Source organism: Leuresthes tenuis, unplaced genomic scaffold (assembly GCF_036924035.1).
Source record: "Leuresthes tenuis unplaced genomic scaffold, fLeuTen1.0.hap1 SCAF_16, whole genome shotgun sequence".
NCBI lineage: Eukaryota > Metazoa > Chordata > Actinopteri > Atheriniformes > Atherinopsidae > Leuresthes > Leuresthes tenuis.
In genome coordinates, this window is record NW_027325370.1 from 9,393,442 (window position 1) to 9,419,799 (window position 26,358).

At 44.4% G+C, this 26,358-nt stretch overlaps 1 protein-coding gene across 4 annotated transcripts in view; it reads left to right on the top strand.

Moving 5' to 3' along the window:
* samd11 (sterile alpha motif domain containing 11) overlaps window positions 1–26,025 on the top strand; it is a 50,432-nt gene extending 24,407 nt beyond the window's left edge. For 2 of the 4 annotated variants that reach the window (XM_072367975.1, XM_072367978.1), the window contains exons 5-13: window positions 3,956–4,048; window positions 8,278–8,442; window positions 13,672–13,825; window positions 20,021–20,136; window positions 20,873–20,951; window positions 21,120–21,892; window positions 23,053–23,186; window positions 23,994–24,104; window positions 24,324–26,025. In XM_072367975.1, coding sequence (XP_072224076.1) covers window positions 3,956–4,048; window positions 8,278–8,442; window positions 13,672–13,825; window positions 20,021–20,136; window positions 20,873–20,951; window positions 21,120–21,892; window positions 23,053–23,186; window positions 23,994–24,104; window positions 24,324–24,608 — 1,910 coding nt within the window. In that variant the 3' untranslated portion in view covers window positions 24,609–26,025. The remainder of the gene's footprint in view (window positions 1–3,955; window positions 4,049–8,277; window positions 8,443–13,671; window positions 13,826–20,020; window positions 20,137–20,872; window positions 20,952–21,119; window positions 21,893–23,052; window positions 23,187–23,993; window positions 24,105–24,323) is intronic. The other 2 variants (XM_072367977.1, XM_072367976.1) reach the window with 2 other exon arrangements.
* The last annotated feature ends 333 nt before the right edge of the window (window positions 26,026–26,358 follow it).

Below are 26,358 nucleotides of genomic sequence, written 5' to 3' on the forward strand. Positions count from 1 at the left end.
TGTTTCACTTCATTTTAATACAGAGGGCAGATTGTACCGATAGGAAGATTGTACTGACAGAAGGCATGTAGGATGATGAAAACAAAAGCTTACACTATCTGTAAGTTTAGTTTTTATCGTGTAACATAACCATGATGTGCATCAAATGGGACATTTATGTATATATAAAAGCCACAGATGTTCATTTTAAGGTCAGTCATGATTTTCTTATAGTTCATTCTTTTCTGTCCATCTCTCATAATTTCCTTCCATCTTCTCAGAAAGAATTAGAGGAACACAGGTGCTCTTTATATAGCAGTGTTACTGTTTCATTTGCACAGAATGGTGGTGGTGCATCCTACTCTCAGCATGATCAGAGTTGGCTCTCGCCTCAGCTCCATCAGCCGACCCCATCCATTCTTCCCCCACCCTCCCCTCCTGTTCCCAGCTGCATCGGCCCGTAAGCCAATCAATGGCAGGGCTTTCAGGGCCGGCGGAGGCCCCGACGCGCGGAGGGGGATCAATAAGTTATTAGCACCATTCTGTCAGCTGTAATGTGGAGATTGATCGGGGGGCTGCGGCTGGCGGCCCACCTCACGTCCCCACCTGTCACGCCCCCGCCCTTCAGCTCCTCTCTCCACACAGACCCCCCCCCCCCCACCCCCCCACCCCACACACACACACACACACACACACACACACACACACACACACACACACACCTCCTTGGCCTGATAAAGATGACAGATTAACAGAGTAAGAGAGGAATTAAGGAGTCTGGTTGTCTGAGCTGTCAGCACGCTCCATGGGATGGAGAGAGGAAAGGAGGACGACTGAAGTTTGAGCTACAAGAGGAAATCGGAAAAAACTGAAAGCTCACCTGCCCGATGGGCGAGTCGCTTATGTCCTGCTGTTTCCTCTTTCTCTTTCCCTCCCTCTGTTCTCATCCATCTTTCTTCTCAGTGGGAGGAACAGCAAATAAGGAGGAGATGCTAGCAAGGAAGAACTGAGCAGAGGCTGAAGCATAGTGTCCTAAAATGAATAGGGGTATATCATAGCTGCTTTCTGCACAGAATAATTGCACTTATTTGACAGTGGAAATCACAGCCTTGAAGCTAAAACAAAACGCCTGACTCCACAATCGCAATTCCTCAGCGAAATTAACAAGCAGGTGATAGGAAAAGGCCTAGGGTCGCAAAGTTGACTGTAAGCGGTGTTAGTTGGAGTAAAGGGGTTTGTAGAGACGCTAGCAAAGCTCAAAGTTTGGCATTAAAAGGGAGCGCCGGTGCTCTGAGAAGCCCCATTTAATTGGCTTTAAAAGCTTTCCACCCTCAAATCTCTGGCCCTTAGGCACTCGCTCAGGAGACGCGGTGTCTTAAGTGAGGTCGGCTCAAGAGATGTCTCGAGTGTGTATGTTTGATCATGAGAGGCTCCGAGTGTGGGTGTAAATGTATGTGTGTGTGTGTGGGGGTGCGCGTGTTTGGTGGAAGAGGGGTTTAACTAATGGGGGATCACTAATAGGGTAGATGGAGACCATCAGTGATTTTTTTTCTCTTTTTTTGTATAGGCCAGAGAGAGAAATGAACTGGAATTGGTTTGAAAATGAGAAGGAAAATAGAATGAGGGATCATAAAGGAGATGACAGAGAAAGCAGAAATTGTGAAAAACGTGTGTCTATACGTGCTGTTGTCCATTAGTACTCATACCCTCCTCCCCTTTCTGTCTCTTTTGGATGGTATGGGGAGTGTATCTCCTAAGGACCTGAGTGACAACATCAAACACTGGATCATTAGTGAACCTCCTTCCTTCCTCCCTCTCTTTCTTGCTCAGTTGCCCCTCTCATCAACACCAGTGGTCCTTTAGGAGCACAACAGAGTCCTCTAAATCCCACCTAAATCGCTGTCTCCTTCCCCTCTCTCTCAGAAGTGTGAATAATCTCTCTTTGTCAGTCACGTATGTTTAGAATTTTTAAAGAGATTTTAAGTAAGTTATCCAACCCACTAAATTGTCCAAATGGAGATGCAGAAGGAGACAGTGGGTATACCATGCTAAGGCAACTCAGCAAGGATAGCAGCGATCATTATTGGATACATTTTCATCTCTAGCATACATTGATCCAAACAACCTGACCGCAAAAAGTTGGAGTGCTGACACTGCATTACAGATTTCGACCAAAGTCTCCATAGTCCTTATAATGTCTCCACTCCAGTCCTATACATGGAAATGACCAACTATCTTGTTTTATGATATAAGTAAGAGCTGAACAAGCTTTAAACTCATTGAAGCCCAAAGATATTTCAACAGTTGTTTGGTTGAAGGACTACAACAGCAAAAGTACGATGACTTTAATCAAGGAAACTTGTGCCTCATATAGCAGGCTTCAGTTTTCCTCACTTTAGATGTTATAAATAATACAATAATTAAAACATATGTATTGCATTTTTAGGCTGTGATGATGTTGGTGGAGTCATCCTACAGTGTATCAAACTGATTATAGTTTGTATCTTGAAAATGAACACATCGTCCCATGTTCAATCAACTCATAAGACACAAAATGATGTAACCCCACCCTTCTTCAGATATATCATTACACAATAACATGAGCATACCATTTTGCCAATAAAAGGAAATACTAGAAAATGCTCTAAATTGCATCAGAACTTCACCATAAAAGTGCCTCCAAGATGCCATTTAAACCCAAAAGGCACTTCAGTTAACTTAAGTTTTATGTCACCTGTCAAAGACTGCCAGGTTAGAGGTTAAAAGGCAGATGCCAGAGTTGGACATGTAACACAACACTTTGCCATTTTGAAAAAAGCATTTTTTTGCAACCCTTTTTTTTTTTTCTGAGTGTTGTTTACACATGCTGTGCAAATGATGAAAAATTGCTTTGTTGAAAAGAAGAGCGTGCAAGAGAGAAACCATTATCCTCGAGGGTTGAAAAAAAAACACTCCCCATCCCTAAAAATATACATTGAAAAGTGAGAAAGAAGAGAAGCAGTTGCTGTTTTGGCTTGGCTGTTTCTGTGCACGAAGAAACAGAAGAGTTGGAGAAAATCAGAGCTGCATGAGAGAAAAATAAGGAGAGCTAGACAGAGCGATGACAAACGGCTCTTTCCTTCCTGCCGGCGCAACGCGCGATGTGCTCCGCATCCCCTCCCTTCGCTGATTAGGCCTGTATTGATTTGAGGCGTGTTTGAGGGGGTGGAGGTGAGGTGATGGGGCGGGAAGGAAGAGAGAGATGAGAGGGGAGGAGAGGAGGGGGCAGCAGTGGGGGGTTTCTGTAATTGTACACTAGATGCTCCTCTTTGGTGGCAGAGGTGGAGGCAGGGGGACAGCAGCAGGAGGAGGAGGAAGAGGGTGTTAATGGGAGGAGAGAGGGAGAGCTCCTAGTGGGAGAGGGGCTCAAACACATCAAAATGAGAGCACAGGGAGATGGAAGCAGATGGAGAAATGAGTGTTTATGAGGGAAGGACAGCAAGGGAGGGAGGTACAAAAACTAAAAAACACATGATGTAGCCATATTATCAGCTGACAGAAACTTATCAAACAGAAAGAGGAGAGGATTTCATGCAATTTAGTTCAGTCAAAGGGTGCTAAAAATCTGAAAAAAAGAAGGAGAGACAGAGATTGTGATAACACTTGGGGACAGACTGTTGAATAGAGACATTGGAGGAAATACAGGGAGACAGAGCCTTGCCTCAAACAGACAAACACACATGCAAGTTAGCTGGGCTGGTCTGTCATCCACCGTGCTACAAGCTTCCTCCTCATTGCTGACAGAACAGGCACATCTCCAGATGCCCGTGGCTTGCTTCACCGGCTTTGTTTCCTTTCTCTCCACCTATTGCTTTCTCCTTTGCATTAAAGTAGCTGCCATGTATGCAGGTACACACAAAGAGTGGCAATATCAAACCCTCTCTTCGGTCTTTTATTTCTGACTGCGCTCTTTCCCTGTGTGTTTGTACATATACAGATGGCCTTCTAGGCAAAAGGAGAAGCTTTTCTCCCAACAGAAGCAGCGAGTGTCCCTCTGACAGCAAGAAGTCACGCAGTGTATCTCCAAAAGGTAAGACTGAGCATGTATGTAATGTCCCAACATGCAAACATGGTGCAAAGAATCAAAGGAAACGCGCAAAAATAGCAGGGATGAGAGTAGTATCAAAGTGACAGACAAGATTGAATTTGCAGAGTGAAGAAGATGCTTCTCTAAAGATACATGAAAACCTCTGCAAACCTCTGCAGACCTATGCCGACAAAGGTGTTATGAGTAACAACAGGCTGTAGAGGCCCACAGAGCGACCTCATGCAGAGCTGTGCGTCAAGTGATGTGATTGGTTGATCCACCTTCCTGTCGGGAAGGGAGGCAGTTTGACATGAAGAGGAGAAGCTACAGTTTCTATATTATTTCTCTATAAACCAAATCCCTTATCAGAATCAGAAAATACTTTATTTTAAGCTGTTATAAGCTGTTATCCTTATTTAAGTAAAAATTGCACTAACATGGAGTAACACTTACTTATGAAGCATTTAAGTTACCTGCTGAATTGTGTTTCTGAAATATTCATGAATATATTTGCTAACAGAAATATAAAGATAAAAATAAGAATTTCTGGTGCTTAGAACATCTAGAAACATTATAGACAGCAGATTTTCTTTCCACGTGAAATGTTGGAATTACTTATGTCAAGCAACAGACTTAATTTTGAACGATTTTATTTCAGAGACAAATAAAAGCTGTTATTTGAGGGAAGAACAGAATGTAAACCTGTACTCACTTCATATGGTCGCCAGGTTAGATTAGCACAGCAAAAATGTCGGCACATACCGTGGCGAAACAACGCCCCTCTGTAGCGCTGCAATCCCATCGCTATCCTCTATTATTCATATCTCCCTCGTGTGGTGTGAAACCAGGCGCTCGGTGTGGGGCCGCTACCGCCACCAAGTCTGTCCCTTTGGGCTCCTGAGGAACACTTCCTGACTGATGCATTATACAGCAGGCAAAACCAGCGGACACAACCAGTGCCATCTCTGTAGACACACAAACACCAGGCATAAGCTCTACACACATCTTAGAATCTGAAATGTGCATAAAATCATCAGGTATTTGGTGTAAGACTTTATTAGGATAAAGTATTTGTGTGAGTGAATTTGGAGGTCTAGTAGGGCTAAATATAGCTCAGCATGAGCCCTGCTCTGACCTTTGCCCTCTGGGTGACCTGTGACCAGCAGCAGCAGCCCTGCCTGGAGCCTCTTCTTCTCTCCGTATATAGAAGCACTCACTCCGGACCATTATCGTCCTAGACAAACTTTTGAAAGATGCATGGGTTTGTTACTGGTTGAAAGTGAACTTGTGTGTTTTGAACTGTTTGTGTACTCTGCCTGAGCTTTTCTTTAATGGCAAATGGGCTATGTGTGATTTTATTTTCACTTCCTTTCAGAGCATGTGTGTTTTTTTTTATTTTTTTGCCGCCGTATGTATATATCTCTTCCTTGCTGTATATTCACAGCATGGGAGAGAGAGATAAAGACTGTGTTTGTGTGGCTATGTGTGTGGGGGCAGCCTGCTGCTCTTAGAAAGCCATTTCAAAACATTGCTGATCCTGTGTCTTAACCCTGAGCTCTGTCCACACCCAAATCCTGACTCGGCACCTGTATGTGTGTTTGCATTTGTGTTCTCTGTGCTGGGTATGACTTCTTGCCCTCAAGTCTGGCGACTGACACTATCCTTTAATGACTTGTGCAGGTGGAGAAATAGACTAAAAGGGAGCCTGAGAGAGTAACGTACAGATGGAGCCAGAGAAATTGGTTGTCACTGTTTAAATGCTGTTTGTTTTTCTTTTAACTACAAAGTCGGCACCTACTGCTGTGTTTAGAGAGCAGGAAAACTTAAGACAGGCACAGACTAGTTTCCCTCACAGACACACACACATGCACACAAACACATACACTTTAGGACCTTGGGTGGATTAGCAGGAGCTTGGCGGCGGAGACAGAGATGCCTGCATGTTCGCTTCCTCCCTCACCATCTCCACCCCACCTCCGCTCCTCAGCGCCACTCCTGCTCGCCTGCCCGGGGCCAGACTCAGGTTTCAATAAGGAGGAGGTGGTAAAAATAACCCTTGCTTTCCTCTGCTTCTCCCTCCTCCACCTCATGCTCTCTCTCCCTCTTCTAACTCCTGAACCACCTCCCCATATATCCCCGACCACCCTTACCTTAGATCATGTTACTATTGACAGAAAGAGGGAGGAGGGAGGTCAGAGAGAGATTAAGTATGTGGACTGACAGCTAGATAGATACACACCACATAGTCTAAACCCTACAGTGCAATACACATATTGTAGACATATGTGTTATTCTTTTTTTAAAAATGTTTTAATCTTTGTTATATGCAGTCAAAATACAGTATAGCACTGTTAGCCTAGAAAGTGCTGTACTTTATGTCAGTGAAATTGTGAGTTCATGATGGGGTCAGGCTCAGAACATTAACACTGCATGGCTGTGTGTGCACAACTTCATGTGATGAGGCTTTCAGCCCTTCGGAGCAATTTTCTTAACAAATGATCTGTATAGAGGCTTCTGACTGATATGTGGGGAAGGCTGAAGATCAATGATAGCAGCAGTTTAAAAGATCCTAAACTGTAGATTCTTTTGCAGTTTCTTGTTCTGTGTCTATCATGTCTCCCTTCACTGTTTTGAAAGTCACATATGGTGTGATTTCATCCTAAAAATACACCTGTCTTTTCAGCTCAAAACACAGAAAGTGACAGAAAAAACCTTTTCCTCCTCTCAGATATTGGACTGAAATGCAGGTGTTTGAGATGGAAACTTTTCAGAGGATTCAATCTGAATGTAACACAAAATGGCTTTTTGACTGCTTTTCCGCCAGTGGTGTCTGTTACTTTTATCCCTGGGGACTTAAGAATATTCTCTCTGACCACGGCTGCCTGTGTTTCCACAAATCCTAGGAAGATAAAGCAAATTAGTCCAGGAGTCTCAGCTGCAGTACTCTCAGAGCAGTGAATTTGGTGGCGATTGACTGTGAGAAGACTGAGACAGAAAGGCAGAGATAAGACAGCTAGCATTATTTGACCAGTAAGTCATAGAGCGACAAGCTCTACCCTCAACGTAGCAGGAACTACAAAAAAAGGGTCACTTTTGATGGATGAAATATGTTCCCAGTATTCTTTTAAGTGCTTTGTTACCGCAGTGGAGTTGAAGAGGATAAGGGAGTAAAAGAGATTTCCACTGAAGAATAGTAGGGATGCACAATTTCATTTCTTGCATCAATACTTCAGTGTGCACATTCAGCCTAATTACAGGGCAAGTAATGTGAAGTAAAGCAAAATAACAAGACATGTTACGTTATTTTTTTTTGTAGCCTGATAGAAAATAGAAACTTGAATGGCTCCTGTTTTCCATCAGGAATCTGTAAGAAGGTCTGGCATAATATAATTTATTCCAGCTCGGTTCTTAGATAAACAGAGCAATGCTTTATTGGTTTCTTACTCTTGTCACTGCACAAGGCAACACCACATATTTGTTTAAACATTTAAACAAAGCTGTGAATGAATGAAAACTGTAAAGTCAAGTCTGATTGCCATCCAAACTGTCTTTAAGTATGGATTGTCAGAAGAGTATTAAATAAATTTTATCAATGCCTTGGTGAGTCAACCATTGCCATTTAGCTTAAAAAAACAACAACAAAAAAGCAGTCATACTGCTTACCAACTTTTGCTTTCAGTGGGTTAAAATCAGTTTTAAGCCTAAAGTTCAAGAACAGTTAAAATGTCATCAGAGTAAAATCTCTGAATTGTCTTAGAATTGTTTTTAATTTCTGTGCTGCTGCACTCCCCCTCAAAGTGATTCATGTATTTTGAGTAGGTCCCTTCGAGAAATTGAAATATTTATATATATATATTTTTCCAATGCAGCCTTATGTGCGTTTGTCTACTAGCATTAGATAACTTTGTGTTTCATCCCTTCTTGGGTGTATTGTGTTTGCCAGAACGACAAACAGCAGTTCCTGACATTGTGATTAGTAATGTCATAAGATCCTAAGATTTAGTTTTTCAGCTACAGATCTGTGAATGCTGGTTACCATTTCAGGCCACTGATGGTTTGACTACTCTCATGGTGCTGACCGGTGGGGAAATGAATGTGAATGTGGGGATATGCTGAAAATATATATTTCTAGTAAAACACTAAATCAGGTCCAAGTTAATAGTACTACTGTCTCAAGCTAGTATTTATTTATCAATGACTTGGACACTGACAATTGTTTCTTCCTTCTTCAGAAAACTCCCAGAGCCCGGTGGTGGAGGCAGGCGGCAGCCACGGCCACATGAGCCCTGAGGAGCATTACAGGCGTATGATGTCAGCGCTCAGCGAGCAAGGGTCCTATGAGGAGCAGCAGCAACGCCTCTACCAGCTAGCGAGCAGCATGGGTCTACCCGGCCATGGTCAGTCTAAAGGCTCTGTATTGATGTTTGGTATGTCTGTGGTTATCGTCATCCTCACCATCGTAACATACACCACAGATGCTTCAGTGCAAAATGGATTTCTGAATAGTTCTCTGATAGTGAGAATTGATTCATGAAAGATCTAGCTGAACTTATTTATTTCAGAGCAACTTGAGATTTTAATCAGACTGTAAGAGCTTCCTCTTGACACACTCAACAGCTTCTTTAAAAAGAAGAGACATCTCCCGTCACCTGTCAACAAGTCACTGAGGTGCGGTGCTGCCTTGTGACCCCAGAGTGAAGCACTGTGTTCAGAGCACCGTGTTAGGGTGTGCCACCCTGCTGCTATGGTAAAACCCCAGCCATGGAGACAGCTGACATTTCTATTTGCAGTGCTTGCCCACCCAGTGTCAAAGTGTCACTCCGGGTGATTTCTGACCACCCTGACTCCCCGCTGTTAACAACACCCACATGCATCAATGCCATGATTGATCCGGGAGCTCTCATTGGCTGCCTGCCAACCCTGTAAATCTCCTAACACCCAGGAAACTGCCAGCATGTCACACATTTACTCAGTGTCTGCAGGCAGAAAATTTACTGGTTTTAGCTTGAGAATTGTTGTCTGATTGGAAAAAAAAAAAGAAGCGAAAACTTTCCTCATTTGTATTTTATAAGTTGGCATTATATTAATTTCATTGTCACTGCCATTAAATGTTAACATTTCCCTCATATTTTTCTAAAGAATGTAACATTAAGTCATACCCATCTTTATGAGCTCTTTCACAGTAGCATAAATCCAATCGATGCTCTGGCTGAATTGTAGTTTGAGCTACTTCTATTTTTATTTGATTAGTAATGATTTTTAATTGCTGGCTGCAAATCTAGGGGGCGAAGCCTTTAAATGCTTTAATTGCCTTTTTCCTGTGTCTTAGAGGATTTACAGGCAAAATGCGGTGGATTGTGAAGGTTTTATGGCTCAGGGCTCAGTCTGATCGCTGGCTTCCTTTCCCAGAAGCCTTGTCGGTTTTTAGATAGGCGCTCTGGCAAAATGCAGAGACACTCACCCCCCTCTTTCACTTCCATTTTCCAAATCGCTTGATAGTTTCCACTCTGTCCTTTATTCTGCTCACGTGCGTTCTTTTTCGAAGCCACATTTAAAAGATGCCTGTGTGCAGAAGAAGAAGAAGCAGCAAAGGTAAAGAGACACCAGGAATAGGACTAAAGAAAAAAGAAAGAAACTAAGGAGAGAAATGGTCAAAGAAAACAATGTGGGAACAGAGATGTGGGAAGAGTGAATAAATAACTTCTCTTGCAGCAAGAAATCAAAACCACACAACAAAACACACACATACAAGTTTGTCACATGCTTAAAGACGACTTCCTGTCAAGATTTCCATATAGTGACATGCAAAGTGTGTGTGTTTACATCCTGTCAGGTCCTTTAAGTGGTGGAGGAGCCCTGTGCAGCAATCCTGGCAACTTCCTCCAGATATCCACCAACTGTTTATTTACAACACATGTGATAACACTACCTCCACATCTTCCCTTTCTCCAGTAAACAGGTGGAGCTTGTTAAGAAAGTGACACTCACACACACAAACGGTGTATGAGCTGGGACAGGGGGGTGTTTTGTCTCTCGAGAGGCTGATGTGAATCTCCTCACTGAGAGCCCCTTGACATTGACCTGGTGTCCAATGGAGCACTTGTGACCTCCCCCTCCCTTCCCCCTTGTGCCCCTCATCCCTCCTATACATCTCTCTCTCAAGTTTTCCTCTACAACCCCCTCCCCTCCCCTCCTCCTCCTTTTCCTTACCGCCAACTCTCCCTTTAGCCTTGGTCCCCGCAGAGCATCCTTTCATGTGTTTGAAGTGTAGGGCACAGAAAATGAAAGTGTGTGTGTGCCAAAGAGGCGGGGGTGAAGAGGATCTCTGTGTGCCTATGTGTGTGTAAATGTGTAGGTGCAAGGTGTAGTTTGAGAGACTCTCTGGACCTGATGGGCAAAGGGAGAGTTGGGAAAAGAGTGTGTAGGGGGGTGGAGGGGTGGCTGGGTTGGAGAAATGGCCAGGAGGGCTCTTTCTTCCTCTCCATATGATGAAAGGAGGCTGAGGGAGAGGGAAAAGAAAATGAGAGGTGGGGGTACTGATCCAGATGAAAGTGAGAGGAGGAGTAGGATGGAGGATGTGTTTTGTTTTGTCTGCTGGAGTTCAGCTTGCACTGAAACATGGAACTGTAGACAACATCTCTTTGCATAAAAAAACGATGAGACTGATCAAAGAACAAAAAAGCTCAGAGAGACAGACTTGTTACATATTTGCAGCCATGCAGGCTTAAGTGACTGGCTAAATACCACTTCCTGAAAAGATAGCTAATGTTCTGGTGTATGTAGAGCTTCGGTGGATGGTTGTTGCCTTGTGTGTACCTGCCAGTCCACAAAATCCAGCACTAGTCCAGCCAAGCTGCACCAGCGCAGTGCTCGCTTGCATTCTTTTGCTGAGGAAAACCCGGCTTAACTGAAGGGATTTAGACCCAATTCCAGGAATGATTATAGTGAGAAAATGGGACGGCACATAAAAAGGGATTGGGTCCAAATGGCAAACTGGGACTTCCCAAAACCCAAAATAACTCATAATGCAAAGTAAGTGGTAGGAGAGTATGGGAGTGTTTGTCCTCAATTAGGACTCTAATTTGCAGTCAGAGGGACTCTCCTCATGTCCCAGCAGCTGCAACACGAGACAAGAGTTTTAGAGGGGAAAATTCTGAGTCCGACTATCTACCCTGTGCACAAACACACAAAGAAGGGCAGAGCCCCAAGTGACCCTGCTCCTCTCAGTTCACATAAAAGAGAATTAAAGGGAGGGAGAGAACAAAATATGGACCCACTGCCGCAGTGAGGGTTTCATAAGCGTAGGATGAATATATACAGAAAGGAATAACAGGAGAAAGGGAGACAGAAAAATTATCATAACAGTTTCCACATTTCTTACAGGTATTGTTTACATTTAAAGCAACTCTTTAGCTATTTTACCTCAAATTCAAGGCACCTTTTTTTTGTCATATGCAGTTAAAAAAGTTTTCTTGTACATAAAATTCTTTCTTTGCTGTTCACTCTAAATGCCACAGAAAACATGCAATACAGTTATAGAACAAGAAAATATGATTTACAAATAGAATAAAGTTTATGAATAACACAAGACATTGAGTATTTGAAGTCTATAAGGAAGAATCTTCACAACATCATGATGGTAAGTATCCCGTTTTGTCAGCTCTGTGCCACACTGGTGCTAAAACCTCAATGCCCTGCAATTTAGGAAAACACGTGGTAAATAGAAGGAACACAAAAAAATTCTTTACCAATCTGAGAACACGTGCTGCGTTTAGAAACCACAACCAGAGTGAAAACACTGCAGGGGTAACTTGAATCATCATCAAAAAAGCTTGTAGCTCATCCTCCAATACCACTGTGGATTAGCCAGCATCAGTATCTTCCTGAGTCACCATGGCAACAACTACAAGCATGTCCAGCTGTGTTCATCCCTTTTTAGTGTCCCTAAAATTCTGCTTGTGTTGTGACATGGTGAAGATGTCTTCTTTGCTTGGTGATGTTTCCTAAGTAGTTGTGTGTCTGTGCGCTGTCCTTTTTAAGGTCTAACGGCAAAAGTTAGTCCAGAGGCTGCAGAGTGATCAGGATGAATCGATTCTTTTTAAATCCGTTACTTGGAGGTCCCCAGAGTTTATGGAAGTGCCATATTAAAAATTGCCAAAGCTCCCCTTTAACTGAGCCAGTCGTACGAAATAATTGGTGAGGTGGGATTCTGACCACAGAAGACTCAGAGGTCAACTGTTCCACGCTGTCACAACTGCACAACAGATTGTGTGTGTGTGTTTGGGTGTGCACTTTAGGGCTTCAGTTCCCTCTGATCCCTCTCTTATCTCTCACAGCCCCCCTTCCCCCACTTTACTGCCACACACTCACACACACACACCCTTGTCTGCCGCCAGCCGAGTCCCCTGCGGCCTGGCGCAGCAAACAGATCGATACACCGGAGCTAGGCTGCATTAATATCTGTCGCTTCACTCCACCCCTCCCCCCCCTCCACCCTGGCGCCCACTCAACTGCTTCAACACACACAACACACAGTCAGGCACACACACGCCAGCACCTAAATCACGCAGACACACAGAAACACACATCACACCCGTACCGGCGGCGGAAATGGCCCCTAGCTCCCGAAGGATCTGTCTAATTAAAAAAGGGGTGGTGGAGGGTTGGAGGGGTGTGTGTGTTGGGGTCGTGGTGGGGGGTGTAGGGGAGTGTAGATAGATTGAGGCAGGGAGCAAGAGGGAGGAGAGAAGGCAGGATGGATTTTTCTCTCATTAGAAGCCATGTCTCCTGGTGTGGCCTGGCCTGGCTGATAATGATGAGTCCTCTTCTCCTACGAGGGGGAAAAGGGGGATGAAGGAAGGAAGAGGTGGAATGAGGCGAGTGGTCGAGGGCAGGAGGTGGAGGGAGAGGGCAGGCAGAGACAGAGGGAGAAGGTGGGGAGGGCTAAAACACTGTGTCCTTGTTGTTTTGATTTCAAGCTGCTTTTCGCTCATGTGCACAGAACACAGTGGACACATTTGGTTTTGAAAAAAGGTTATCACATCTCAACCTTTCACGGTATCTTTTGAGCTATTTCATTTTGTAGATCCAGCTGTGTATGTTGTCACATTTGCTTGAAACTTGTCAGTTCTAAAGTCTCAAAAATGGTTTTGAACAGTGTGCTCATACCATGTCTTCTTTTTCTTTGCTCACTGCATTTATATATTATCATAACTGGGATTAGAAAATTCATGACCAATAATTTAAGCATTAAAGTTGAATGAGGCGACTTATTCTGTGTTTTTATGAGCTGCCTACATTCTAAGACCTTCCATCCATCACTACAATAAATAACTTTTAAAAGTCTACTATTTTTTATTCTACTACAGTAAACCAGCAACACATCTAGCTAAGATGTGATACACCAATCTTACCAAGCTGGTGACCGTATTATTGACTGAATCTATAAATGTTCGATATTTGTTAATATCATCGCACATACAACAACAGCCAGATGCTAAACTTTTAACCCTCTCCTGTGCGTTCCTTCTCTGAATTCACATCTCCTTTTTGTCTCAACTATAACCCATCATCTTTACCATGTCACTCAGTTGTCATCTTCCCCTTTGTTTTTCCTCTATATGCAGACATGCTGCGTGCTCGTCAGGAGGCTTTGGCTGCAGCAGTGAGGAATCCGGCAACCTTAGAAGCTCACCTGCCCTCCGCAGGCAGCTCTTCATCATCCAGCCAGAGACGCAAGCAGGGTCTGCCGCAGCATCGGGACGCACATTACACCGACAGGTAAAAACCTGCCATAGTGAGCTGTATTTGCTGAAACCACATCCCTGTACTGCCTGCTTGTCTAAAAAAAAAACAACCTCCTCCTCACACACATATGGTCCATGCTGTATAAGAGCTGAAAGAGTTAATCGCCTGTCAGTTGGCATCAGTACACTGCTGCTGTCTTCCTTTCATTATTTCATTCTATCTTCACTTCCTGAATGAGATTTGTTCTCGTTTTTTTAGTGTGCTGCACAGTGCTTGTGTGAGCGTGTGCATTTTCACATACATGTCTAAAGTAAGGCTCCAGAAACCTCTCTGTTGCCAGTGTGGAGTTGCACGCCTGCACGTCAGCCCCCCCCCACTCAGCGCTGCCCCCTGCGCCTCCCAAACAAAGCCGGGGGCAGCGGGAGTGGGCGGGTAATTGCTTGTCGATTATTTATGTGGCGCGGGGAGAGGCGGGGGATCGATAATGGGCCGGCGGTGCGGCAGCAGGGGGTGTGTGTGTGTGTGTTTGTGTGTGTGAGACAGAGAGGAATTGGTGAGGGGTAGGAGGGGGAAATAAGCAGGAAGCGCAGCGGCCAGGCGCTGTGTGGTGCAGCTCTGGGAGACAGTGGGGGTGTATATATTTTGTGTGTTGAGGCGAGGAGGGGGACCTGAGTGGTCTAAGCGTGTTTGTTTGCTCCATTTTTCAAGCTGGCAGTCTGCATGCCTGCTCATCTATGCGGACTGAATCTGGGTTTGTTTGTGTGAATATGTCTGCTAATTTGTGCGTCTGTGAGCGTGAGAGGCCAGTGGTTCAGTGTGAATGTACTCAGTGAGCCGTGGCTGTTCTCCGACAGCACACCGAGTAATTAGCCTCACAGGACTGGGAAGAGTTAACCAGGCCTCAACATCCATCCATCCGTTTCTGTCTCACTCTGTCCGCCTCTATCCATGTGAACTCCTAAACGGCCTAACTCTCAATATGCATGTTGGAGGGATTTTTTCTTTTAAAAAGAAAACTGAATGAGCAAAATATGTTGAAAACACTTACGTACAAAAGGAAAAGGGAAAGAAAGTAATGCAAAGTCTTTACAAGGTTGCATCTGTTTATGATAACGTGTACACTTAAGACAGCATGTAGACAGCAGTGAGCAGCTGATGACTTAAAACAGGGAGTATTGCATATTATTGTCTAACTGGATAAATTGATGTCTTTAGTTGTAAACTGATTTGTAGAAAATTTCTCTAGATGTTTGAGGAATTTTACAAGTCTTTCACCTGGCAACTAAACAAACGGAGCGTGCACACTTAGTCCGATGTGTCTTATTAATCATCAGTAAATGATCAGTTTGCAATTTGCAATGCCTTCAAGCAGCGAGGATGATATTTGTGGTCCTCTGACAGTTAAAGAAAAGTAAATACTGGGTCCATTCTACTTTGTGTCAAATGTAAGGAAAGTTTCATCAGCTGATAAAAGAGCTGCAGAATTATGTCAATATGTCAGTGGTCCAGTTTGATACCCTGCTGGCGATACTGGAACCACGCACATTAAGAAGAAGACCAGCAATTTCTGAGATCCAATTAAACCCTACATTTATTACATTGCTTAACATAAAGTGTTTGGTGCTGGGAAACTAAGTGAAACAGCATATGTATGTACAATTGCTCGGAGAAAAATTATTAGATGGGAAAACAGGCTCAAAGATCAACCCTCTTCCAGTAATATTAATGACGAACAAAAACTTTGCGATATATCAACATTAAGGTTAAGCAAACATCTCCGTTTGCTGTATGAAGATATCGTGGAATGAAGGTGTTCTTACGAGAGAGAAGTCGCTCCCTCTCTGTGTGGTAATCTAAGCTCCTCTGCTCTATGGTGTGGCAGCTGGTCCAACTCAGAGTTCGATGTTAGTGCATGTGAGTCCTTGAGCAAACAAACCTCTAGATTTTCCTCCACTCAATCAACTACATTATTCATCTACCAAGCCTCATATAAGGAGAGGGATAAGACCAGAGTCAACCCTGCTCAGTTTTTTTTTGTGAGCGACGAAGATCTATGAGCTGCTTGAAGTGTTCTAAGTTAGGTTTGTGGTCAGATTTGATTTGGTTTGTTTTGGACTGAGGTTGTGCTTCTCTATTGACACACCCAGTGGCTGCTAAAGGTTGTATATCAGGAACTCTTGCGATCTTTAAATATCGCAATAAATGTAAGTAAAAAAAATAATAAACCAAAAACATCAACATTTCATGCTGTAAACCTTAATAAAACCCAGTTGTGACCTTTCACTTGCTTCAACAACCATCATGGTGTGCTGCTTGTGAAACAGTCCATTGCTCAAACCATGAACCACTCAAAGGGGAGTGCCACCATCGCATGTGGGTTCACCTCAGAAACATGAGGCAGCGAGGTATGAGTCTCCTCACCGATATGTCCTCTTTTCCAAATAAACTGTCCTGGGATTCAACAACAAGCTAATGTTTGAAATGGCTATCTCAAGTTCATGATGAAATTTGGAACCTATTATGGGAGTAACACCTTTGTTATGTTCTAGTTGTTGATTAGTTAGGGAGGACACCCTCCTTTGAAGCATCATTTTGCATTTCTTGGCCATTAAGAGATCAGCATAAAAAAATATAAAAAATTAGACATTAACTGATATAAGGGATGGCAGCCTAAGATGGTCCCTGCTATCATTATGGTCTGGCCCCCTTATACGTGTAGCTGTTGTAGTGGGAACCTCTTCTAAAGAGGTGCAAAACAACTAAATATGGTGATAATATTTCAACATGTTTTTGTCTTTCTCTTATATCTCAAAAATAAAAGAGGAAACAAACACTTCCATGTACTTTTAGTCTTGGCAATGTTTGGGGTGATGCATTTAGCTTCAAACAGACAAAACATCCTAACGACACAGCATAAGATATTCTTGTAAAAATTGTGTGCTTTCACCAGGATGGCAACTGTTTAGGGAAGCTCCCCTCATGTTTAAACATGACTATGTCCTTAGGTGAGGTCCATAAAGAAACTTTTTTCTCAGCCACACTTCTGGAGCCAGGCTCCATACTCTGGGGAAAAGTATTTTCAGAATGATTGAAGGCAACACATTGGTGCTAAAACATTTTAAATGAGACATTGAGAGCTATAACATAGGCGTAAAGTCCTTACTTTTAGCTGTGTACCATTAAGTGTATTCAAAGGTCAGACAGTATCAACCATCCATAGGATACACAGCACCCAGAAGAGAGATGATTAAGACATTAGTGGAGAGAGTGCAGAGTGAGGATTAAATTAAAATCAAGGTAACTGCTTAGTAAAAGCAAAAAAAAAAAAAAGCAATAAAATGAAAATAAGTGAGTTGGAGATGAAAACTCTCTTCTCTCTAACTCTGTAACTCTCTTGTAGCTCACCTTTCCATCGACCCCTCATCATTGATTATCTGGGGCCCATTAGGGCCCATTGTTAAAAACAAATCATTAGGGCCGCTCGATGGGCTTAGAGCCTGGCGCTCCATTTGTCTGGCCTTAAATGGCACTAAGCACACCGAGCATCTGCAAGGCAAATAGGGTGGATGGAAAAAAAGTCAAGAGAAAGGGAGAGACGGATGAAGAGGAAAATATGAAACGTGGATGAAGAAAGTGAGGCAAAAAGAGACGGCGAGGTGAGGGAAAGATAAACCAAAATAAAGAGCGAGGAGATCGAGAGAGTGTGAGATAAGGGGGGGAGTGGGGGTGCAGGGAGTGACTGAGATAGAGGGAGGGAGAGAGCAAGCGTGGAGGGAGCCTCATCCATTTTAATGAGCTTCCTGTGTAAATGTGTTCCTGCGGAGAGGGAGCCGAAGGCGGCCGCGCGGCGCTCCTAATCCCCCCACGCTTCAGTCATTAAGGGCAGCCCTGTCACACACACACACACACACACACACACACACACACACACACACACACACACACACGCACGCACATGGAGCCTGGGCTGTTGCGGGACGGCACCGCTGTCGCCACTCTGACAGGTCGCCACACACCAGTGAATTCCCCAGGAGCCCGTGGCCTCACTGCAGGCAGAGACAGACAGAACCCAATGATAGAGTTTTGTGTGATTATGAGTCCACCTTGCATTTGTGAATGTTTTTTCGGTCTCACGAGAAAACTAGGTGAATGTTTTCGCCTCGTCTTTTTATAGCATGTCAGTGGTTTGCCAACAAAATGCAGAGATAGTGCAAAAAGAAAACCGCTCACACACACAGGCATGCACACAACACACACACACGTCCCCAGAGCAAAACGACTAATGTCTGCCACTCCTCCCAAAAAATTGCCTCCTATAAAAGAAGGAAGAGATGGAGGAAGGGAGAGGAGGGGAGTGTCAGACGCACACTCTTTCTCTCCTCTCCCTCTCTTACCCGTGATTAGGCCTAATTATGGTGGCGCAGACGCCTGGCAGCCCCAGTCATGCAGCTTTAATTGACCGTTATTCATCTGCGGGCTAACGCTAGGCAAGGCGGTGCACAGAGAGGGAAGAGAGAGGGAATATCAGAAAGAGAGGGGGGTTGTGATGGGAGTTTGGCATGTGGTAGCCACGTTGGGGGTGGGTGGGAGTTTTGTGGACGCCATACCGTAGCCTGGTGGAACTGTGCGTCGCAAAGCTAATTGCTAGCCCTTAGGGATTAGGCCAGGTGATTACACACTGGGCGGTGTAATTACATAAGCAGCGGCAAGCGGGGCCCCGGCTAGCGGCTCCAGGGTCACGCGCCACAGAACCTCACCCAAGATTAATTGGAGCTGCCATTGGAGTGCGAGGCACCGCCGGAGAGAGCGGTTATACGATTAGTATTAACATTTCAGCGGCGGAGGCGATCGATGAACGCACACACAATCTCCAACCAGCCCCCCCCCCCCCCCCCCCCCCACCCCCACCCCCACCCCCACCCATTTCATCTTCCTGCTCCTGCTCCTGCACATGCACCATGCACCCTCCCCTTTGCAGTTCTCTCTCCTCACAGTTTACAAAGGCGGGAGACAAGCAGGCGCTAGCTAATTTGAACACGGTTGCAAAACAATATTTGCGGTTGCACGCGTCCCAGAGTTGGTTTTGACTTTGTTGTTTTCCTCAGCTCGTTTCCCATGTATGCTTTTGTGCAGCGGCAGTCAGTCACACACAACTGAGCTCTGATTGGTGTGGTAGCTGCAGCTTTGGAGGAGAGAAACGGGAGGTGAGTGTAGGGAGCAAGAGAGAAAGCAAGCCCCGGAGACAGCCGTGGGCAGCAGCATCATCCACTCAGGGCTCAAAACTTCACTTTCTTTGACACCTGCAGAGGGTCAAGGTGCATATGCCTCTCTCCTGTGACAGCTTTGTATGGGCTTCTTTATCAACACAACCCCCTAATGATGTGCATGAAGCTCAGAGAAAGAGGAAGGATGCAGGAAAGGAATGGAAGGGATGAAAAGGTGGGGGGGGGGGGGGGGGGGGGGGGGCATTAAAGGTAAAAGAAATAAAAATAAAGGGGGGAGAAAAAAATCAGTTCAAGACAGATTCAAAAAATCAGTTTAAGACAGATTTTTTCAGAGGTCACAGGGGAGTAGAGGCAACAATAAAGATGGTCAAGGCAGACAGAAAGGGAGAAAGGTGAGAGGTACCTTTTCCCCTCAAGAAGGACAAAAGACTGAGCCAATAATGGAGAGGCCCTTTCAGAAGCAGAGGTTGCAGGATGCTCCATCTTTTCAATGCAGCCCAGAGGGTGAGTGGGAGGGAGACGGAGAGAAGAGCGTAGAAAATAAAAAAAGGAGAGAAGAGAGGAGGGATGAGTGTTAATTAGAAGGTCCTTCAGCCCATGGCCCTGGTCAAGACGCAGGGGCCGCCCCAGCTGTCGGAGCATGACACACCGGCATTGTGCATTCAGCCCTCATTATGTGTGTGTATTTGGAGCTGTGTGTGTGTGAGAGAGAGAGAGGCAACAGGGGAAGGAAAGGCTGTAGTCCAGGGTACAGCAATGGCCAGCGGCGTTTGCTGCACCGTGACAAGACTGATGAGGCGTTGGGCAACATGGGGGCCTCTGGAGCGTCACTGATAAAAAAAAGTACACCACACACATAGTTGTTGCTGCAAAAACACACAAAGAGATGAGATGTGCTGAGAACAGAAACCTATGTAAAGAGGAAAATATTCCATTCATGAATGCATTTGTGAAGTTAACTAAAATCCGAGTTGGATTAATGTCTTCATATTTTTCTCTGCAGAGACCTGTCCCATCCTCCACCCCTCCTGTCGCCTCCAACTGCTCCTCACATCGCCTTAGGACCTCACCTGCGGCCTCCATTCCTGGGCATGCCCTCTGCTCTTTGCCAGGCCCCTGGTGAGTCTTCAGTGATGCTGAGAGACAAATGAATAATACTTCTAAGCTAATATGAAGGACACCAGAAGATTTGTTTATGCTCCAGCAGTGGTAGAAAAAGTATTAAAAAGTATTAAGTTTAAAATAACCAAAACAGCATGGTAACAATTATACATATAAAACTATGACCAAAAAGTAGATTTGTATCAGCAGTAAAATGTTCGTCAGAACGGTTCTGGTTTTAATAAATTACATAACTTTTATAAGTCCTGAAGTTGGAACTAGTTTAAAACATTTTATTATCTATAATCTTTTTAATTCATTTTACAAACTGGGTTATTTGATCATCAAATGAAAGTAAACTGTTTAACAAGTATAAGGGAAGAATTGCTATTTTGAGGAGCTGTTAACAACTTGTTCATCTGAAATGTGAAGCTAACTACACAATGCTTTTTATCAGATATCAAAGGACAAAAAAGTTGGAAACATCTGGTTTAATATTTGACAGTGCGTTTTAAATGCTTCTTACATTATCAGTTGTGGAAAATTTTAAAACTGACAAATGATTATACTGGAGTAGAGAAAGCAGTTATTCCTTCCTTCAAAAATTCAGTCTATGATAAAGTAGCATTTGATGAGAATATTATAGCAAGTAAATACTTTTCCACCACTTGTTTCGCATACCGTGACACTACATGTAACTAAGTTTTTACTTACTGGTGTGTTTTTTTTGCTTTCTTACTGTTTTTTTCAGCAGGTTATGGTTTCCTCCAACCTGCTCAAGCTGAGATCTTTGCCCGACAACAGGAGCTCTTGAGGAAGCAAAATCTGGCAAGGTGTGTGTTGCAGTATGTGAACTGATAATCACAGACCAGATCACCATAGCTAAAATGATTTTGATCTGATTTTATTGTCATCTGCAATAGAGGTAGCTTCAAGGTACAAACCTAGCACTATATTGTAAATATTTGGCCTCTTTGTTAAAGTCTGTGTTTCATTGCCAGACTTGAGATGTCTGCAGAGCTATTGAGGCAGAAGGAGTTGGAGACTCTCCACCAGCGACAGCAGCAGCAACGTCTGCTGGGCTCCGACCCACTGACTACTCTGCCTCCTGGCCTGCCCCCTGACCATCCAGCCCTGCGGAGTCTCCATGACTTCCCAGAGGGACATTCGCTCCGTGAAGAACTGGCCCGCCGCTCAAATGCAATGCTGGTACTTCGCCATGGGGCTGCCACACCCCTCCTAACCCTTAACCAGCAACCAGGGGCGTCCTCCACGCCCAAAGATACCCATGCCCAGAGCTCCACAGCTGGGTCAGATGTCGAATCCAGGAAGGTGGCCCGCAGAGACCCCCAGACACCGCTCCACATTGTGGACCACAGAAGAGGAAGAGTGGACAGAGGGAGGGGGGAAGACATGGAGGTGCATGATGAGGAGATGAAGGACTCAGACAGTGAGACAGAGATGTGTGAAGAGAGGCGGGAGGGTGCCAAGCTCAGCAGTAAACCCAGGGACAGGGAGAGAAACAGAGGCAAAGAGACTGGCAGCAAGGGAGGATGTGACCGTGCCAAGGAGACCGGAGAGAGTTCAGGCAGGCTGAGCGCTCCTTGTAGTTCAGTAGGTACAGAGTCACCCAGTCGCCACCTTTTCACCCCTGGGCTGGGCAAGGCTGACCTCAAGTACCACCTGCCACCAGGGTTCATGCCTCCGCTGCCTGCTCTTCACGCCCAGTCACTGCCCTTTGGATTCCCCTACGCCAGCCCTTACTTTCACACGGGTAAGACACTCAAACACACACACACACACACACACACACACACACACACAAAGCTTAGTGCTGACATGTGAAACCCATTAGCGTCACTCTGTGTGTGCATGTCTCCAGTGTGGAGACCTCTCCTTGTTAGGGGCCCTGCCTCTGACCCCAGTGTGACCCACACACACACACCACCAGCAGCACAGCCAAAATGGCAGAAGATAGTGGGAAGGGGGGTTGTTTGTCCACACAGAGATTTGTCTACATGTGAGGTGCTTCTCAATGACAAGGAAGGATCCTTAATGGCCACATCAGAAAATCTCACCAAAGGACTGTTAGCAATGATCCCTTGAAAAAATTAATCCTTTTGTTTCACCCACAATCCATTGCGCATGTTGAGGATGGTGCAAATGGAAGATGAATTGAGGTCGGCATAATATGCATTCATGTTTCTAATTTTCACTGGATTGGTTGTCACTGTAAATTTGTTAGAATGGTAATGTGTAATAGTGGCAAGCAGTATGCACTGCAGACAAGAGAAGCAGTCTTATTACAGGTTAATAAACAACGTAATTAAAAAATGTAGAACAATCCAATTTAATGAAAGTACAATACAAATAGCTGTTAGACAGCCAGTAAACAGTTAAAATCTATTTAAAACCAATGTCACATTCTTACCTGTTAGGACTGTTCCTTTGTGTTTTCTGAATGCTTCCAAGCTTAAGATGGATACAATTTGGAAGTACTCATCCTACCAAAGAAGCGTCCTAGATTTTGAGAGGCACTGTTGTGGACTAACGCAGCTGCAGTCATAGAATTTACAAGAATTCACGCAAGTCACTTGCCCACCTCGAGTAGAAATACCAAATATTCTCTTTGTATCATCTCAATGTCAGATTTGTGTTGCTGGGTTTCCTCATACAGCTTCAGTGACCTGGTGTTTCCAAAGCAGTTGCCAAAAACACCCAGATTTATTCATCTCTTTAATGCGCAAGGACTACAATTGTGACACAAAGTACACGTGTTTAAAGTAAAAGCTTATTGATGAGACAAACTCACTGCAGCTGACTGTGTGCCATTTTCCTTTGAAGCAGCTCAAATAAATACTGTTAGAATGTGCAACAGCTTTGGACCCAGCGTATATATTGACACATCATTTTCACCTGCTGCTGCTTTTTCAGGCTCTTTGGGAGGTCTTTTCATGGATGGGGAGGACTCAGCCACAGCCAACCCTGTGGAGGACATCAGCAAGTGGAGTGTGGAGGATGTGTGTGGCTTCATAAGCAGCCTGGCTGGGTGTGCTGAATACACACAGGTGAGATAACAGGAGAGGGAGGAGAGAGAGAAAAGGGAGTGGAGGCCAGGGGCAGGCCAACTACTAACCATAGAAAAAGAGTAGTAACAAAGATAGGATGAATACTCCAAAGCTACTGTAGTACTAAAAAGGGGCTTTCATTATATTTAGGTAGAAGAACTTTTTTTGTAAGTTTAAATGAGAATGTGTGTGGATGCACGAATGGTCACATTCACAGGTTCAGACAGATTTGTTTGTGTGAATGAGGAAGCAGTGCACATAGGTGTACACGTATAGTTTGTGTGAATCAAATGTGTGTAGCCATTTATTGTTCCAGAATCAATTTGGAAAATGTCAACACATTTGATATTTCAATCATCCTCGCTTTATTATGTGGGTTTAAGGAGTTACTAATCATTCTGGATGTCGTGCAAGGTCATTTCGTACTAACACGACTCCAGTGTAAAAAAAAATGTGGAAAAGATTTGTGTTCCACATATAAATTATTTGACTGGTTCAGCAGCAGGTATGGAGGTTTAAAAGCATGCATGTATAATTTAAAAAGGGATTCTTCCTTGTGTGAAGTCACTTCCTACAAACCTTACATGAAATGTAAAATGAAAAAAAGTATTTCACTGGGAGCAGACCCTTATTAGCTGACAGCTATGCTTCTGTCATTAGACCACACCTGGATCATCCATACTGTGAAAATGTTGATGGGTATGCCACATTTTGGAGTAGAGCAGCTGTTGTGTAGTCGGTGTGAGTGAGTATGTGTAGCCTGTGTGTGTGTCGGAGCTGTGGCTGAAGCGGCTGTGTCTCTGCCAGGTGTTTCGGGAGCAGGCCATTGATGGAGAGACATTGCCGCTGCTCACTGAGGAGCACCTGCTCAACACCATGGGACTAAAGCTGGGGCCTGCGCTCAAGATCCGCTCACAGGTACACACACCGTGGAGCTGTGTGTGTTTGAATGTGTGTTCTGTCCTTAGGACCAGGGCAAACTACTAGCATAGTGTAGCATAGCTGATTCCCCTAAACTAGCCTGCCTCCACAGACCACAGCCTCTCTTCTTCTCTCTCTGAAATACAAACATTTGCCCACTACACAAAGCTCAACAGAATGTCCTGACAGTCATATGGTCTCTTCTCATGTCCTCAGGTGGCACGTCGTGTTGGCAGGCTTTTTTACATGACAGGATTCCCGCTGGCGTTCCCATTTCCACCGTCTGCTGCCCAGCGCCCTCCCGAGCGGGATAGGGACCCCCTGACCACGCCATCTGACACCCCCCTGCCTCTCCCTCTGTCTCTGCAACACCGACCCACCTCCACCAGCAGCAGCTCCTCTCCATACAGCGGCCCCACACCAGGGTGCTCTTCCCCCAAACAGGAAAATGGTAACGGTTCGTCAGTGGTGGGAAGATGCGAGGCAAAAACTCCCTCGTAGGGGTGTATACAGGCGGGGTGAGAGAGGAAGACCTGTATCAAGCATGTGCCTGAGCAGGGTCACTTGAATCATACAGCCCTTTTCATCCAACTCCCCTCACCTTGAGACCTTTAGACTGAAATGTATGGGAAAGTATTGGACTGGAATAAGAAACTATTGGACAGCCTCTGCAGTAGCTGAGCAAAATCCAAAGAAACTGGGCTGGAAGGAAGAAATGTGAACTGACAAGAGGAACGGAAAAAAAGGAAAAGGAGACAGCTGGTCATAGACAGCCTGCCAGAAAAACAGGAGCAGAGCTCTGCCACAAATGCGACATTTTTGCAAGTCAGACAGACGCTAGCGGAAACTCTTCCTTCCTTCCTCGGCAGGAGGAAGCTCTTCTCACACACTTTCTTTCTCTCGTCTCCATCGCTGACTGAGTTGACCACAAGCCTTGCAGAGCCCAGAAATTAAAGAGAGATGCATCTCGCCACTTTTCTCTCCTTCCCTCCCTTCTTTTTGACTATTTCTCGAGGCCAAACAGCAGTGTGGCGCTGTCTTTATAGAGGCTGGAGTTGAAACACATGCTCAGCAGCAGTAGATCTTACCAGCTTTCTCTTCTATCACTGCAACTATGCATTCCACTGTCCCGATACCAAAGATTACCGGATGTGTGGAATTGGAACTATGTTTCACAATGTGTCTGTTTCTTTTTGCATTAATTGTCTCAGAGGAAGACTGGTCCAACAGGGAAACACTAGGCTAGTGCCTCACATAATGGACTCTATTTGAGCTGACAGAGATAGAGCTGTCATTTGCTGACATACAAAAGGCTTAAAACTTGCCAGAATCGAGGAGCCTCGTGGTGTGTGCAGTCAGTGTACACTTGTGTTGACTACTGTGGGAGGTAGGATAAACATGCAAAATTGTACAGAATCACGCTTAAGATGAAAATATTCTGATGGTTACATACGTGGTACTTTCACTTTTTGTTAATTGTAGTTGCACGAATAAGGATTTCTTTACTGAAAAATGTGACTTGCTGAACTTTGGTGGTACTTTTGTTCATTTTTTTTTCTCTAAAAAAAGTGTAATATTATAAAAGAAGCTCCAATCTTAAATGCTATTCCAGCATATAAATATGAGGACAAAAATATTTATAGGACTTTTGATGTAGTAGATAAAGCAGATATTGATATGTATAAAAATTAGCCCTTAAGATCGATTCCAAAGATACTTTCACTTTGTTTTCTCTTGGTTGCAGGGAAAAGAAAAGGCACAAAGCTCTTAATGCAAATGTTTTGAATTTGTTATGGATTTTCTTTTTTAACAACGCAAGCAATGAATTAAAATGGTCTTTAGATTGCCCTTCAAAGTTTTGTCTTCATCCTATTTTTCTATTCACCACACAGGTGAAATAAATCCTAAAGAAATATTACTGCTGTCTCTTTTCTTTTGTGTGAGTGAGCTTTCATCAGACAACCTACAAATGTCTTTTCTTCCTCAGGTGTTTGTGGGTTTTCTACAAAAATGTGCAGAGGGTGGAGTATGTGGTCTCCCAGTGTGTGTGAGGAGGTGGTGACTCATGAGGAGCACAGATCAGGTCAACACCAGCTGTTGGAGTGTGAGGTTCAGCCGCAGGCTGAGGCCTCCCTGCCTGTGGGGGCAAACCAGACCCTCCTCATATACACACGCACACACAGGAAAAGAACCAGTCCTCACTCACTTACTTTCTTCCTTCAAAGCACTAAGCTCTGCACGCTCTGCTGGG